The 18,350-nt window shown below is 42.4% G+C and overlaps 1 protein-coding gene across 5 annotated transcripts in view; it reads right to left on the reverse strand.

Moving 5' to 3' along the window:
* Positions 1 to 18,350, reverse strand: part of mpp7a (MAGUK p55 scaffold protein 7a) — a 128,780-nt gene that overhangs the window by 37,581 nt on the left and 72,849 nt on the right. For all 5 annotated transcript variants that reach the window (XM_044041884.1, XM_044041875.1, XM_044041865.1 and 2 more), the window contains exons 6-9: positions 15,709 to 15,840; positions 1,921 to 2,002; positions 1,476 to 1,561; positions 664 to 738 (exon numbers count right to left, since the gene is read on the reverse strand). In XM_044041884.1, the coding sequence (XP_043897819.1) occupies positions 664 to 738; positions 1,476 to 1,561; positions 1,921 to 2,002; positions 15,709 to 15,840 (375 nt within the window). The remainder of the gene's footprint in view (positions 1 to 663; positions 739 to 1,475; positions 1,562 to 1,920; positions 2,003 to 15,708; positions 15,841 to 18,350) is intronic.

The raw sequence follows: 18,350 nt of genomic DNA on the forward strand, positions 1-18,350 counted from the left end.
GTCATCGCATTAAGCCTGACTCTATCACACCGGGGGTTTGTGTTTGGTTCCCTCTTTTAGGAGATTGAAGCTAAAACAGCCTCGCTGCCAGATGTGTCTGCAGAGTGAAATCAAATCAGTGGCAGACTGAGCTGGGTTCACCCAGGCTTGGCTTTTGTGATCAAATGTGCATGTGATCGGATGTTAATAGCTTCTGATTACTTCTGATTACTGTCCAACGCCTCTGTGGGTTCTGCAAAAGCCTGGCTTAGCTGAGCTCAACTAACAATTCAAATAATCTAAAACTCAGGACGTTGAAGAGGATTACTGTCCAACGCCTCTGTGGGATCTGCAAAAGCCTGGCTTAGCTGAGCTCAACTAACAATTCAAATAATCTAAAACTCAGGACGTTGAAGAGGCAAAACATTTAAGAATGTGCACTGGTCTCAAAAAGGTCCTGCTGAATCTATTTGTACTTCTCATTACCACTGCTAGCTGAGTACAGCTCCCCTCTGTACTTCTCCATGTACCAGTTTCTCACTGTGGCTCAAAAACAAGGTTCTTTATCCAACAAAAATCCCCCCAAAAAAATCACGCTAGAGCTGAGAAGTTCACCTTGCCTTTTTTTTACGTCAACAAATGTAACCTGATCAACTTAACGATGAAGCCAGGGACAGAACCTACCTTTGGCTCCTTGGTTGGTGTCTCTGCCTTCATGGCAGGAACAACTTTAAAAGTAATAGCTCCTTGTGACTGGGCCTGAAATTTGGGAAAGACAAGACAGACACAGCTGGTTTGGTAGGTGGAAAAAAACAGACATTCTCCTTTGAAAGTATTTCAGAAAACACCTTATCCAGTGAACAATGTAAATGTTTGATTTTTCAACAATGGATGGTTTATTAGGACTGTATCATTCTGGCTGACAGATACAGTATCATGTGTGGGGGTGTGGGGATGGGAGGGAGGAGTGTTGAGAGCTACTGTCTGCTCTTGAGTTCTTTATGTCTGAGAAGGCCTCTAGACTTTAAAGCCGTTTTCACACATGAGACAATTGGGTTAGGACATTCTGGATTGAGTTTGCAGGTAGTAGGACACTTGCCCAATTGCTTGCAGTAGAATGCAGCCCCTCTAGACAATGTCCAGAGAATGTCTGGACTTTAGTGCATGTCTAAAAGTAGCACAATAAACTCTCCGTTTCCTCAACAGGTGCCCCTCCTGGAACCATCTTGGCTCATGACACATTTAAATCCTGTGGCAAAGCCTGCTTTGAGAACTACTGAGCATCCATGTCATCCAGGAGACTTTGAGGCTCAATGCATGTGGTCTGAAGGATGGGGAGGCCTTGTTTGGTTTTCAGTACAGTGATAGGAGGCACTGGAGTCCTGGATGAACTCGAGAGATTTTTTTTCCCCCATCACTGAGGGAGTGGAGCTGGAGCATGAAGGAAAAACCTTGGACAGCGCACACTTACAGGAGCGTGAATGCAGGAGTCTTACCAGAATACGGATGATTTCCTCTGGTTTTTTGTCATCAACAGGGATTCCATTCACTTCCTTCAGTTCATCCCCAACATGAATCAGTCCTACCATACAAAAAACAAAAAATATCTGATTTCAACACAGTCTCTGATATTCTACGACTTGTATCATGTCCTGATATAAATTAGCGACTAGTCACCCAGTGCTTCTGAAGCCTGGGGATGTGTACTCTACACCAGATCAATGTTTATCGCCATGGTGGCATTAGAGATTGGAGAAAATCTGAATATTATTGTGTGAAGATTTGCCTTTGACATAATGAATGGAAACTGGGTCGAACTTTTCAATGCATTCATTCACTATTGCATGCTGGACACAATTTAGATGTATTGTAAATCACTTTTGCACTTGACTCCAGATTCCACACTCAAATCTGAAAGAGAGTAAAAGATTTGGAACTGACCACTTCTGTCTGCTGCCCCTCCTCTCATGATTCGAGCCACAAGGATAGCTCCCGTGTGGTCGTCACGAATTATTGTTGCTCCCTGCAAAAGAAAGAAAGGAGAATTCAAATATTTTGTACAAGGGTGAGAAATCCAAACAGTCACAGGTATATCTGGTTAAAAGAATGGAACTGCACCGAGGAAGCTACTTGCTGATGGTTTTGGGAAAAGATTGTGTGGCACATTCTTATAAGATTATACAACAATAACACAATAAAGTACTATGGTTTTATTCCCACTGCGGTCCCCTGTGGAGTGGGAGTGACAATTCCAGACACTGGTCAAAAAGGCAACAAACACAAACACACACAGTTATTAAAGCCTCCCCTATCCTGCTTCATGATATTGATGCTCAGCCAAAAAGACACACAGAGCAGAGCATAGTGTTTCAACTACCTTATTTCACTGGGCTTAATGGGTACCGACCTGTCATATCACTCCCACAAACACCCAAAAGGCACCAGTCTGGCTGGGATTTAGGATGTAATAGGAGAGCAAAGTGTAGCTTAGTGCAACAACAATGTGAGTGTCATCCTCGCTTGGGCCTGACCCAGACAGATGTGTTATCTACTCGCCATGTAGTTAGGAGGGGCTGAAACTCATCCTTCCACCTAAGCTGCTATTCCCATCATCCCTAAATATTGTTTTTATTCCAATTACAAAAAAAGGAGCAGGGAAGGAGCCTAACTTACTCACCCTGTTAGCCAGCCATGCTTTATTTCAGCTGTCTGAACCCATCGCTGCCCTGGACCATTGGAGTGCAACAACATGACTGCACTGCCCTGGTTTGTGATCTTTTCCTGTTTGCCTTGCACTGACAGACCTGAAGTAGTTCTGGCTACCAGCACTGATGGGAAGGACACAGGATAATATATCAAAAGAACCTCCTCAAAGACCAAAGGAGCCTCTGGTTTGTGCCACTTTTCCAATCTATTAGCATGTCATTGTGGTTATTTTCATGACCTATTCACACCTAATGGTTTTCCTCCTAGATAATGGTTTCCTCAAGGCCTTTAAGCTGGGTTTATAGATGAAAAAGGTAGAGACACCAGGATGAGACAGTGGTCTGCTGAAAGTTGTGGACCTAATAGAATAATGGGTGTAATTAAAAAGATGTGAGAGGTTGCAGTGGGAGATAAATCAGTGGAGTGGGTCAACTTGAGGGGAGCGCGCTGTCAGACCCAAGTGTCAGGGTCACATATAACCCCAGCGATATGACTTAAAGCAGCTGTCTGTGACACAGTGCCCGCAGACAGACAGGGAGAGACCTTTTAGAGTGTGTGAAAGAATAGAGTTTTGCAGGGGCAGACTATGACAATCAACGCCGGAGTTTGCAGGAAATCTCACAGGAGTTTTCAGACATGCGGTCATTAATTTTTTTTCTTTCTGTCTCTGTGTCTATGAGCTGGCGGATATTCAGGGGTATAATGGATGCTTTTTTTTAAAGTATGTCCTCTGGGGTCCCTGGAGGCTGGTGGCAGTGTAAAGGCTAACCAAACAGCAAAGACGCAACCTTGGACCCAAAGACTGCAACGACAATGGGCTGCTAAAACTCCACAGACGTGCTCTGCACCACATGTCTATGAGTATCTATGGAATCTGCTCACATATGGCGTGTAGATATAAATTGTGTTTTGACACATATGGTTTAAATCACATGTTGAAACTCTGAAGCCATTTGAAAACACCACTTTTACGACTTTTATTGCAAGTGGCAATGGTGATTATAGAGCAGCACATTTAGCATGCAAACACAAAAACTATGGGGTCGTGAACCCAGACCTACGGGAAACAAGTACCAATATATCCCCAGTCAAACCACCATGCTTTATGTGTTTTCTCACCAGAAGAGAAACAAACAGAAATTCACCCAAGCTTGTTTCCTTTATAGTCACTTTCTTGATTATGCCGGGACATATTTGAATCTGAAGTCAGTGTAAAACTGTCTCCTCCGACCCATTACCCTCAAACATAATGCAGCAGCAAGGGAGCTGTGGGTTTATGAAGGGAGGGGGGGGGACCATCCCTTCCAAATGAGCTCTCGTCTGATAAGAAAGCCGAAGGAGGCCAAAACGCTCCAGTGGCAACACAAGCGAGCCAAACTGGAGGGTAACTGGCAGACCAGCGGATAGATGCAGCTGCCAAGACAACCGGGAAGGTAAGAAAGGCTGGGTACATGACGGGTTTAGGGCTGATAAGTTAAAGTGGAGGAGAGGAGACGTCGTAATAAAACTGAAGTAAACAAGACTGTGATTAATGTCACCACATCACGTTATGTGATTATTAGCATATTCCTGAGGTCCATATAATATGCATATCAAATTGTGACTGACCATGAGAGTGAGACTTTGCCTTTATCTACATGTAGTATGCCTTAATCAAGAAAGTTAGAACCTGAGTGTCATTCAGGTGTTCTCGTGGAGTAAAGGCTCCCAGGAGTCAGGACAAAGCTAAATCAATACTTTGGAAAACAGCCGAGTTTTGTGCGATATGTTGCTACCTTTATTGTGAGGTATTTTTGTTGTCTTCGGATGCGAGAGGTCCTCCTAACCTCAGTGACTTAACTATATATTCATATTGAGCAAAGGCAAAGCATGAAACAGTCACGCAGGAACATTTGCATTTAAAAGGCTGACCCAGCTGTTGCAGTTTAACAAAAAACTAAAAGAAAAAACAAATGGGAGATAAAAGAACGTGATCCAGTGGAAGAGACAAATAGCTCAACATGTCATTTATACTAGCACTACGTACATTATAATACTATATTTTCAGCTATATTTAACTATATTTGAGCTTTTCAAATGTAAACAAGAACATAAATTATTACATATGAGAGGGACGTTTATACATTATAATATAGCATATGAAATACCTCATAATGACACAAATGTTTTGTGTTTTACTGTGACCCAATTTCACATGGACAGTATTTCAGCCTTATTAAGATTCAAACATGTTTTTCCATGCTGAAAGTACAGCACATGAACCTCTACTGGTCAACACTAAACCCAAGTTTTTCTTGACCTTTGATTATGGGTCCTTCCATGTCATTAAAGACACAGTCCACCTTAATTCTCACAATCCTCAAGGGGTGTGAGAGGCTCTCCTGGAGGTCTGACGAAAGCTGCGGAAGCACTGAAAGCAGCTGGAGTTGAGGGGGCAAATGCAACCTCCTGAACTCAGCATCACCTTCCCCCGTGCCTTGGTACCCCCCATGGGTGTTATCGGCATTCAGCCTTGCATGACCACTAATGAGGAGTCCCGGCTCTGTTAAACAAATACATATACAATCATGTTCGAACACAAATAAGCTGGGGAGGCATACATAAGGAAGGTACAACCTAGGTAAAGACCCTCAAGCACCAAGATGGGCTTCCTGGGGTAGAAGTTAAGCATGAGCACACGGTTTATACCCAGCCTTCAACGCCTACTGGCACATGGAAGCCATTTCATATTTTTCCTTGCACAGAGAAATAGTGCAGGAAGTCTGTCTGTCAAAGCACATGCACGCATGAGTGACAGCATGTGTAAGTGTGCTTTTAGGTGCACGCAAGCGCATCTGCATTGGAGTTTCTCTGAGTGTGTAGAAGTAGAAGTACAAGGCCAAACAGGCCTGAGAGAAAGCTCAAAATACAACATATTGATGGATGCTGGACGGTCACTAAACCTTATGAATGGGCAACATTAAATTAGCAATTAAGAGCCGAGGGGCCACTTAATGAAGTGGCTCCACTATTTGTGCAGAAAAAGATAACACAAGGACTTTTTAAAATGTTATTAACCATCAACCATCACTGCAGTTTGAGCAAAATAAAAGAAAGTTTCTCTCTGCAGGAATAAAACACAAAGAGTAGAATGTACAGGGACATATCAGTCAAAAATAGAGATGAGAGGGAGTTCATTTTGACCTGAGGAGGGCCTTCGAGCTGTGGTCAATTAGTTTTCAGTAAGGCAATCTGAGGCCTCTACTCCTAATGTGATCAGCTCCATATGCAGCCAGCGCTGCTAGCTCTATTCCACATACGTGCCTCTGATTGTTATTGTTGGGTTGGCCTGAATGCAGCGGCTTATTCTCTGCTGTGTGATGGGGAGCGCTGGAGTGATGCTTGTCCATATCAAGCCATCAAACCTACCAGCGCATATGATGTACTGACTGGCAGACACATTGAGTATGTGATGACAAATGGCTCACACCTCAGATGATGCAAAAAGTTAAAGAGGCATTTGGATCCTCTCCCGTATGAGAGTGTGTTTATTAGACAAAATGGAATAGAGGCAACACTGTCCAAGAAACTGTCGACGCACAGTAGTGCCATGAAACTGAGCAGATAAGAACAGTAAGACAAGCTGGATGTTGTATAACTCATCATGTCAACTTGGCTGCGACTGGCCACACAGAGGTTCTGGTAAGCCAAGTCGTTGAGGGGCAATTACAGTGCCCTCTGGTTGATGGAGTGAATGGATCGATGGACGGATGGCTCGATGACATGATGGAAGCTGGCCGGCTTGTACTATGGTTGTATGAATGACGAGAGTTCTGGCTAGTTTTCTTGGCCTGGCTCATCGTAAGTCTTTGGGGTCTACGGCAGGCTATGAATAGCCGAGCTAGTAAATGCCATAGTGGAACAAAAGGAGCGTAGGACCTCTTTAACTTAGCCATGGCCACAACTAAAGCCATTCCACTATTCCTACGAGCACATTGCTCCATTTCGCACACACACACACAGCACTCGGCCCGTAACGGCCACTCAAAACATTGCCCTGTGAAGCAAACCAAAGACTTTGGCATTTGACAAACATTATTTCACCCTCCAAATTGACAGTGACAAGGGAAAACAAACACGAGTGGTCTGCGGAGAGAAGCCGACATGTTTTGACACGATGTCACGAAACAGCAAAAAGTGTAACGGCGACAATAAACTCCTGCCGACTGCTGTGTTGACTGGTATGTTTAGAGGTATAAATACAAGTGTAGTGGAAACACATGCTGACATTCTTCACACCAGATGTCGACCATGAAGAAACAAAATACAAAGTGGGAAAGGGCCTCCTGGACATTAAAATACAATTACTTCCAATCATATCTGGTGTTGGAGTGTGTCATTTCATCTTACCTCACTAAAGATGGCATAGAGCCCCGGCATATAAGACACATGACCGTTCCATGCACTGTGCCCAATGTATTTACGATTTCTTTCAGACTTTCCCCAAATGCTGCAGACTCCAGTGTTGCTCAGACTCCAGTGCATTTGCTCATGAGCTAAAAATCCATTTAGTGTTACGGTCACCTATAAAGATTAATACAGCGCTGTAAATAATTAGCAGGGGGTCAGAGGAAGAGAGGAAGAAAATAGGAGCCTGAGAACAGCAAAAGGTACTTAAGGTTTTATGTCACATGATTTTTCCGAGCTGATGCAACCGAGACCCCCAGCAGACCAGTCCCCTTTGGGTGACCTGCTACATGCCTTCCCACCTGTTTGATTGCAAATAAAAGCTCCTCACTGCCCCTACCCTGCCCGTTCTCACTCATTCCTGGTCGGACTCTCAGACTAAGCCAGGCTTGAGTTTCCCTTTTTTATTTCCTTAACCTCGGTCTTGACCTACCAGTCATAATTAACTAGTGTACTGAGAAAAAGGAAAATTGGTCATTATTATGATAATTACAACAAGCGGGAGGGATTTCAGCAGGAGCTGCCAGGTAGTTTAAATGCTGAGGGACCTCTGACAGGATGGCTTACCTTCATTTGTCTTCCACCACCCCCTCTTTCCTTTTCCTCATCTGCCTCTTTAAATCTTAATGTTAAAGTAAGTCATTACACTACTGTTGCTATGAAAACACACTTAGCGGCTCACCTCACTATTTCAGACAGGTGCCGGTGAATCTGAGCTTGTGAATTTGTGTGCAAGCCTCTCACCAAATGTGTGTATTTCTTCTCATACTGTCCACATGAATCACCATGTAGACTGAGTGGAATCACCATCTCCTTGCTATAAGTGGGACAGTGCCAGATATTTAGTCATTATGTACTGTATGAGAATGAAAGTGTGTGTGTGTGTGTGTTCCATGTCCTGCGTGAGCCGTGAGAGTGCATACAAAGAGACAGTTGTGTTACAGGGAGAGGTCTATCTCTACTCTGGGATTGTTTAGCATTTTCCCTGTCATTATCCAAAGTTAAGAAAACAGCACTTTCACATGTCACTTTTCATTTCCAAAGTGGCTGAAAAGCACAGCCGCTGAGGAGCACCCAGCCCGGCAGGCAACAATGCCCACCATTCAGCTCCCAAGCGCTCTGGCTCTCGGAGCACTGAGCAGAACAGAGCAGGAGCGCTGGGATGTGTGTCCATGTTTATGATTACACATGATGGGAGGAAGACGTTGTATTTAAGAGGGCCGCGAGATTAGGATCTGGGAATGCCTCACATGTGGCTTTGGGAGCTGTGCGTGTTTTCACATTCACAACTCAACAGGCTGCGAATGCAGAGTAACAGCGACTGGACCTGAGTGCTGTAAAAGCACATGCACATGTACAAACTCAAGGGCTTTTCCCATGTCTGCTTTATGCAACCCATAAATATTCTCAATGCATTTTCCACAAAAATGACATCTCATACACTGAATATTTTACTTTGCATCATCTTAACTTATAGAAAAGCATATGGACATTCATATATTACAGTATCCATATCACTCACTCACTCTATCACTGCAGTGAAGCCACCAAAAGGTAATCCATGATACCCAACGACAGACTTGATTCAGAGAAACTCTAAATAAAATATAAATCATACTCCCGGACAATTTTTTGGCATGTTGCCTCTGTTAAGTAGTGAAATAAGATAAAAGCTGGGCCCCACACATCAAACGTCCAAAGCCATAATCACAACTGTTAAATATGTTTTATTCACTTGATACCTTAAATCCAGTGAAAGGCCTATAAAATTACATCACCCTTTTAGTAAGTACCTCTTGGCTGTAAGATGTGCAGCCTTAATGGTCTTTTTATTCCCAGCTTGAAGTTTTGAAGTAACTTTGGCTCTGCCGCTAGCAATAATGTGGACATTTCTGAATTAATTGTATTGCATGTCACAGTACGCAGTGGGCCTAATCCTTTAGCGAAGAAAAACTCTTTTATTGAAGTTCTGTGTTGAGCTGTGAATATGAATTCTGAATCCATCTAATCAGGTCCAGTTGTCCATCACATTGCATTTACAGGACTTAAATCTCAATCTACAAAGATTGGGGATTAATGCTCCTTTGTTGGTTTTCCAGCACTGTTGCAAGACACCGTAGTACTTGGTTGTGCCACCAGGTCTATCAGGCTTGAGTAAGACTGGTCTTGCACCCTCACCGGGAAGTACTTAAGCGTGGCTGGAGTTGAGCAGAGTGGGATGATCCCGTTTTATCCACAAACATTACAAATATATTCAACATACTAATTCCAGTTTGTGTGTGTAAATAGTTTATGCTCTATTTTCTTTCCATCAAGAGATTGCCCTAACCAAGCATATAGCAGATACCCCCAAGCACGCACACACACACACACACACACACACAAACACTTGCACACGCACATATGCAACAGTCTTAGCGAGTATGTTTTCAAATGTGGTGCTCCATCTTCCTCTGCAGCATTCCCAAGACACCAGCATGTAATCCATCAAAAGGCAGATGTATCGCTTTTAAAGCACATGGATCTATCTCTAAAGCACTACCATGTGTGCCGCCTGCTCTAATCTCATTAACTGCTTCATTAATCCCCAGCCAGTGTCATCACCTTCTCTTTATCATTGTAGAAAAACACAACATACATCTATGTCCCCTTGAGCGTTCTCAATTAAGAACTAATAAAAAACTATGAACATGTGTATGTTTACACTTGTGACGCCGAGTTTACGCCGTTAGAACGTCGGTAGGTTTTCAAGTTGAGGAGGACACAGAGAGCAACTATGAGAACGAATGTATTTGTAATGTGAAGGCTTCCAGACAAATAGAATCAGAGCTGCCGTGATGTGATCGTCCTAATTGTGTCAGAGAGAAGAGGCTGTCCTGTCTGCTGCAGATGAGAAAAGCATGGCATGTCAAATCGCCAATAAGTCATTCCAACCACTGCCATTCATGGAAAACTAAGCTGAATTGATCACAAGACTTTCCTGTCTCATTGCAATTACCAACTCCCTTATTAGGCAAAGAAAACCCACCAGCATCAATCATGGAGTTGGAGCTTTTACAATAATAATGCTGGACATGTCATCTATATTTGTAAATGCACCGAGCGCTATAGCTGTGCAGTCAAACCAGCTCTATTTGCGGGTCTATAATGAAAAGGCCAGCTGATCCACTGGTATCCAGTGGCTGAGGAGTCCGGGTGGCCGAGCCCAGTTAGCTGTATTGATTGGTGCAAGCTGATGCCAGTCAGGATGCCATGTAGCCTGGCACTGCCAAATGCATGCAATAGGCGCTGCGGTCTGGTTGTTCCATGTAGTTACACCCAATGACAAGCAGCCATGATAGGAAAACCAACTCTGAGCAATAACACAGAGCAGAGAGGGAAAAAAGAGGAGAGGAAGGAGAGCCCGTAACATTCTTGCTCGCAGTGGTTTTATGGTGGAGGGTGATGCTCAACAACCTGAGATGGAAGAATCAAGCAAATGGAGGATTGTTCTTTTGGGCCATAAAGCAGCAACTAGCTATGTTGTTTCCCAAACCACGAATTATGAGATTCATTTGAATGTAAGTTTTGTTGCAGAATACTGTGATGGGCCTATATAATATTATGCAATAAATGAGACAAATGCAAAAAGCTAATACAACTAAAGATATTCAATTTACCATTATAGGACTAAAGATACCAGATTTTTTTTTTAGATTTGAGAAAATACAGAATATATAATTGTTTTTTTTATCAAGTTACAAAATGTAGAGTGAGCTAACAGAAGGGAAATCTAAATGAAATCCATAATTTGTGTGACTCCTAAGTACGTTTGCACATATGTACATTTTCACTCATCAGCCCAGAGCACTTTTTTCTGCACCCAGAATCTAGCCTTGTTTCCATGTCGGAAGTATGGCTTTCTGACTGCAATTCCTCCTTGAAGACCACTTATGGCCATACTTTTCCAGACAGTACATGGGTGCACCTTGGTCCCACAGTTTTCTGCCAGTATTGGGCTGATGGCAATGCTGGAATCCTCCCATTTTGAAGGGAAGTAACCATGCTGTGTTTTTCATTTGCCACAGGTTTTCTTGGCCGACCACTACATCTACTGTTGTCAAGATTGCCCGTTTGTTTGTGCTTCTTCAAAAGAGTTGGAGTCCTTGCCTGAGAGAAACCTTGCTGATGTAGAGTAACTACCTTGTATCTTGTTGCTGAACTCAGTCTTGCCATGGTGTATGTCCTGACATGTAATTGTCTTCCACAACCCCACCTTGGTAGCAGTCTGGCTGCTGTTCACCCACTTTTAAATCTACACAGCTGCTTTTGTTTAAGTTAATGATTGTGATTCAACCTACTTATGAAAATGATGATAATTCGCACCTGTTTGGTATAATTGGTAAACCACAAACAATCAAATAATACATGTGTGAAACCCTAAAGCAGTAATAACTTTACAAAGCTTCCTAAAAAACTTAAATGCACAACGAGAAACGTTAGATAGAAAAAACAGACAAATTTAAGAGTGGGAGCAACAGAGACTCAGAGAGAGAGAGAGAGTGAGAGAAAGCATGTTCGTAGGAGGACAACTAAAGATGAGCTGCATGGGAGAAGTGAATGAACAGGGCTCCAACAGTGATGAGGTCTGGCGATGAATGAGTGACACTGATCAAGATGAAAAATGACGTATAAAAGGAACGTGAGCACAGGGGGGCATACGAGGCGAGCATCTCCAAGCCTGCTATTTACATCTGCGTCACTGGGCTTCAAGAACATTCCAATGAGAGGAGCAGAGCTGACCACAGCAGGCTCGTCAGTCTATACTGTTTTCACATCATTGCAACGGTCAACCCCCCCCTGAGCGGTGGATAGCGGTGGTGTACCCGGCCATTCAAAGTCATCTTTTGCTCCTTAACATATTTTTTTGCGTGGGGCCTTGGGATTTTCCAGAATACTTTGGGATGACGTAGTGGGTTCTCCATGGCAGAAAACTAGTAGTTACCAAATTCTTTAGACAGTAATTCAAACTGTGAGGATTACAAATAGCAACTATGGCACACCACTGCACGAGTGCCAAGAAAATGACACTCATATGTAGATATAAGGTTTCATTAATAACAACAAATGCTTTAACACTATTTTGTGGGTCATGTTTTAGGCCCTTAGCTTCAAGCTCCAAACTCTTGGACATGCATTGTGCAAAGTTTTGTCTACATTAGTCAGTCTGCCCTGAGACTCTTCATCACCACAGGGAAGCTTCACAAATACACTAACTACACTGCTCGTCTATGTAGCTCTCTTGCACGCAGGGAGATGAGGGAGTACAACACAAACATTGGTGCTGCTATTATTTGCTATTATTATGCTCATTTTGACTGTTACGCTACTGGAAATGATAGCAATTTATCAGAACTACTCAACACACACACACACACACACCACTCAACTAATCCCAATTCACCTGGAAAGGAACCCATGATCTGACTAAAACTCCAGTTACTGCATCATCTCGGGTTATAGAATGAGACAAAGGCAAACTGAAGGAGAGTGACACAGAAAACACAACAACATGAAGTAACAACGGATTAAAAGGAACTTGAATAGTGTGTAACTCCATTGTTATGTTGTCATGTTTGAGCATTTCTGGCTGATTATTTGAAATTTGGCACCTTTAGTGGGTGAGGACCCTGCAAAATGAGTGGGTTTGTATTGGTTTATTGGTCACCAAGAGTATTTGACCTGTTCATTAGGGTTGATTTCATTTAAAGGGCTATTAGGGACATATAAGGTACAAAGCTGTGACTATGGTGTTAAAGGGAAAGGAAATGAGCAGTTATCCAGTGGACACAAGACAGGGATAAGTCATAGACTCTGACCAAAAGGGGAAATACACATAGGTTGATGGGAGATGCAAGTGTAGAGTCCCTCTCTGAGTTCTCCTGAGCATTTGACCAAAAAGAGGTCACAGTAAATTAAGTCTATTCTAATCAGTGATTAAAATTGTCCTTGTCTTTGTTTACTCACGACAAATACAAAACCATTACACATGATATTTCTACGATGGCTCCCAGCCACAATTGTATTCACTGTTTTCTTCTATAAAAAACAGAAAAAAACATGGCTGGCAGTATAAATCTTACTGCTGTTTACACCATGGTAAGGCCTAAATTATAGCCACAGGAGATTATGGGCAGCAGTTGTGCCCTTTGGGTAGTTAAAGGGCAGCTACACTTCCTAAGAATGAAACCACTCCACAGCAAATGGATAAAAGTTAGTGTATGGTGTGATTTCTGTTTTAATACTGCTTTAATTGATTGCTATATCAACATACAGTACATTTATGGATGAAAAATGTAGACTATTATTTCTAAGGTTAAAGTTATTGTTATTTGATTTAATCTTTTTTGGAACAACTGTTCATATTGTATACTGTATTTGGAGAAATGAAGGAGTAGATCTGACCTGGTGTTCACCCATAGACTTCCTCTTTTTAGATAGAGTTTGAATAAACAGCCAACCAGCTTCCTCCCTTAACCTATAAACTAAAACATCTTGCAACAAAAACACTGCGTATTCTATAGAATTAACATTTTCAATACCATGCAATTATCACACATCATAAATGTGTGTTTTAAGTTTAACACAGGAGCCAAATCACAGACAAGAATGCATCAACTCACGTAACGGAATAACACCAGCTACATGATGAAGCCCACTGAGGCGGGTGTAAATCACATTATGGTTTTGGGTAACGTGCTCCAACATCAGGCTCGAGAGAGAGGAAGCTACCGCGACAATGTGTGTTGTGAGAAAGAGCGAGAATTCCTCCAAGCCACATTATTACGCTCAGCAGCTTCACAGAACATGCAACAGGCAGAAATCCAAAAATGGCTTAGGTGTGTTCTCCTTTCCCCAGGGCGTGGTGAGAGGAGTGCGCCGGCCTGGAGCCAAGGTGGTGGTCAGGGCGAAAACCACAAAGAGAAAATAGAGGCGGCTAGGGCCAGAGCATGTCCGGCAGAGATCGAAAGGTGGGCGGGGCCACGGCACAAAACAAAGTGATACGATGACCGGTCGAGATTTCTCAGGCCACTGAGGAGTTGAGCAGTTGATGTTCACACTGAAGTCAGTTAAATATATAAACTGACATTTCTGAATTAAAACATCCAAAAACCCACAAGACTACTGTTTTAATTGAGTAGGCTACTTACTTTAGCTAAAATGTTTCCAACATTGTTTAAATCCATAGAAATCCATTTTTAGATTGAAATTAACAGAGCCTTTCATTCCTTTTGGTCCCCATTTAATTGCATCATGTGCTTTGTGGAGTTGCTGCTGTGTTTTATATAGGGTTTGCCTTTAGAAAAATAAAACATATAATAAAATAAAAAAATAAAATAAAATAAATAGAAATAAAATAAAAAATATCCTTTTAAATCCTCTAAATCAGTGTTTCCGAAACTTTCTATATGATTGTCAATAATTGTTTGGGGACTCAGAAAAGTGAAATGACTGAGAGGATCAGTTACTTAATCAGGGAAAGAGCTGCAGCTCATGATCCCATGCTGTTCCCCAACGCCATTAAACTAGGTTTTATGTTATTGTTTCCATTTAATGAGAGAGGGAGGGAGAGAGAGAGAGAAACCGAGCCCAGCAGCAGTAGCAACTATGTGATACTGTGATTTTAAAAGAATCATAAAATCACAACAAAGGAATGAATAGGATTATCATGTAATACAGGCACACATAAATAATTTATTTAAATTATAATTATTTAAAGTATTTTGTGTCGCTGAAACCAGCACAAACTGAGTTTGGTGTGGTTACCAGCTGACAAGACCAGGGAATGCACGGTATGGCATTCATCTAACAGCGCAGACACCCAGGATGTCGAGGGGGGCGGTGAAAATGAGAATTCCAGCCAAGATGTCGCTCCTGCACACTTAGGGCCCTGGTTCTAGCCAGACGGGTGGTTTTTGAAGACTGGGACGATGTCTGAGGAGCACGGACACGAGAGGCACGTTACAATAAGAGAGCAATACTGACCAGGGATAGAAAAGGAAGCCGTTCACAGACACCAAGCCTAGACTGGCTGAAAATACTCATGGCCAAGAGCAGGGCAATTGTGGTTAGCTTTGGTGTGCTTACAACTTCAAGGTTGTGGGTTGGATTCCCACAAGCAAGTACCTCAAAAGCAAAAGCATTTATGGTATTGGCTTGACCTGTGGTGTGGATAGTGCTTTGATACACGAGGTTTCTGTGAAATTGAGGGATCAGTGAACCAGAGAAGTATAACAGGATTTTACGACAGGATTTTAAGCCATTCACCATAAATAATGAAAAACCTGATGATACATTTGTGTTGGAGACAATTTTTCTTTATAGTTTGACTGAAAGTTGATAGTAGAAAAGAGAAGGGAAACAATAAGCAGCAAAAGACTCAAGACTCAATCTGGGAAAACTGTGGCTCACAGTCTGCACCTTTACGTCACTTAAGGTGAAAACTGTTCAGCTTTAACTGAACCTTCTGGGATCTTCTGAAAACCACAGTGTACAAATCATACATGATTTCCCCAGATAACTAACAAAGGTACTTACGAGAGGCTCCTTGTTCTTGACCAGTCTAATGATTTTTACTGAATCCTCATCATCGTCGAGGTCATCAGGCAGCGGAGGTAGTTCAGGGTCATAACTCTTCAGGGCAACCATATCGTGGACCATCAGAAGACTCTAGAGCATGGGGGGAAATAGAGGGATTGATGGGGGGAGGAAACAATAGGCAAGGGTTATCAATCAAATCCACTTGTGACTTAGCAAAACAAAGTAGAGCAGTACATTCTATTAAAAGGTCAATGAATCATTTCGTTCTTCTTAATAGAGCAGAGGAAGTGCAGAGACTGTGTGGAGGATGGCTGTGAATTAGGAGTCTCCCTCAAGTGCCCAGTGATGGATTTGAGAACATTCAGAGCCAGTATTTGTAGCTGCATGCAATAATTGCCATTAGGCCCAAGCTCCCCTTTCCATACATCTCTCTGATTAAAGGCAACCTGGACTCGAACTGGACCAATGTCCATGAGGAGTGCTGGTGCTGGTGCTGGTGCTGGTGGTGGGGGGAACTCTTTTTGATGGCCACTGTTTTTGGTACCAATCATTTCCAGCCCAAAGTGACGCTCCGCGCTTTACAGCGGCAAACTCAAAGTAATGAAGTTCTCAGCCGCCTCAGATATTTCACACGTTCACAAGCAGACATAAAAAAGAGACGGGACACAGACAAGAATGACGCCATTGAGACATTCATTTTTCAAACTATTTAACAACTCCATGTCCGCACCGAGATGCAGCTGGACGCGTGCTGCTTTTTCCGTGGTTGAAGGGGGAGGGCGAGAAAAACATCTTCCAACTCATGTGCAAGACAAAAAGTAGAGGGAGCGAGAGGGAGAGAGCAAGACGGGGGGAGAAGGAGAGAGACGGAGAGAATGATATGGTGAGAAGAGGAGCTGTGTGTTTTATGACATGGGAGCATGCTGCAGTACAGTGTTCAAGATGTTGCTAACTGGGAGCAGATGAGTGGAGGAGACAGAACCGGGTCTCTGCGGCTGGGATCCACTGACGGACAAACAGACCGGCACACACATTACACACAGATACACAAACAGTTTATCTTCTGTACTTGTCACAACCTGTTTCTGTGTTTTCCTTGTGTCCTGTCTGCAACTTTAAAGGACAATTCTGCTTTGTCAACAAGTAACTTTTGTGTTTAAACAAAAATTTATATTAATATTAATACGACTGTAAATGAACTCTTTCTCCCCACGGCTGCAAATTAGTGTCAGAAATCAGTACCAGACCACACCCCCTGCACTGATCCCCACTCTCCCTCCCTCCTCCTCCTCTCCATCACTCAGCTCTCAGCCTACTTCTTGGCATTTTTTTTTCTTTTTCGAAATCAGGCCTTGGGCAGGGTTAGCCTCAGCAAAGCTTATCTCTAATTCTCATTTTTTAAAATGATTGTCAGCTCACAATTTTGACCAGGTCTAGCTGCTAAATTCAAATCTCAATCTCATTTGGGATTGGAAAGGGTCTGGAAAGGGTGACCTAGAGCCAGTCAGACCAATGATCCAGATGACTTATGCAGAGTGATGGAAAAGTGTGCTTGTTGTAGTTTTCTAGGAGGGATGGCAATCTAATAATGGCATCTTTTGCCTGAGGGAGCTCTGAGGAAATGGTTTCAAAATGGAAGCAGCTGCTCGTCAGTGGTCGCCATGTTGGATGTCTACAAAGCTGTTTGACGGCGCTTCTCTTTTGTCATCGTGTTAAGCCCTCCTCTAGCACGCCAGGGGCTTGTGATTGGTTCCCTTTTTTAAGGTGATTCGGATGTTGGCCAAAATGCTGCAGAGCGAAATCAAATCGCTGGAAGACTCGGTTGGTTTCACCCGGACTACAGCTAAATAAAATGTGAAACGATCAAAATAGAAATCCACACAGATGGTGGTGAGAAACTGTGCCTGTAAACAAGCTGTCAGCACCTCCCTAATTTGGTGATGTCACAGTTAAGCCTGGTTTATAGTTCATTGCCGAGAGTTTTGATAATTGTTGCTTGACAAAACTTAATGAGTTGCACGATGTTTTCAATATATGCTCCAATGGAAGGTTTCAGTCATCTCCATGGTAACCAACCATACGCTTTTTTTATTTGTATTGATATCTGTCCTACATTTCTTTTATTTTGATTTTGGATGAATTTGATAAAGCTGTTGATGCAATTATACAACTGACCACTGAAGATGAAACAGCTACATTAAGACTATCAATGACAATGAACAACAGGCGATGACGGTGCACGCTTCTTCTTATTCTACAGGTATGACAGGAAAGTTTTAAGAGACTTTTATTGTCCATCTTTGTCGCTCAAGACTTTTAAAAGTGTCCAGCAACAGAGTTTTAATCAGACGTTAAGGTAGAGTGATATGTTATATCTCAAAGTGTGTGTCAAAACACTGTAACAATATAAATGATATTGCTTTGAAGAGAATTATTCACTTATAATTACTGTTATTTTATTATTGGCCAACCTCAGCTACACTCATTGGTCAAATATCCACAAACTATGTTCCAAAGAAACATTTTCCTACATATCTCAACAGTAAGTTTATGCTTTATACATTTATTTAACCACCGGTCAAAAAATACAAGAAAACAGAAATCTTTCAAAAAATGTTTAAAATTCAATCTTTAGATCT

This window comes from Solea senegalensis, linkage group LG1 (assembly GCF_019176455.1).
Source record: "Solea senegalensis isolate Sse05_10M linkage group LG1, IFAPA_SoseM_1, whole genome shotgun sequence".
Taxonomy (NCBI): domain Eukaryota; kingdom Metazoa; phylum Chordata; class Actinopteri; order Pleuronectiformes; family Soleidae; genus Solea; species Solea senegalensis.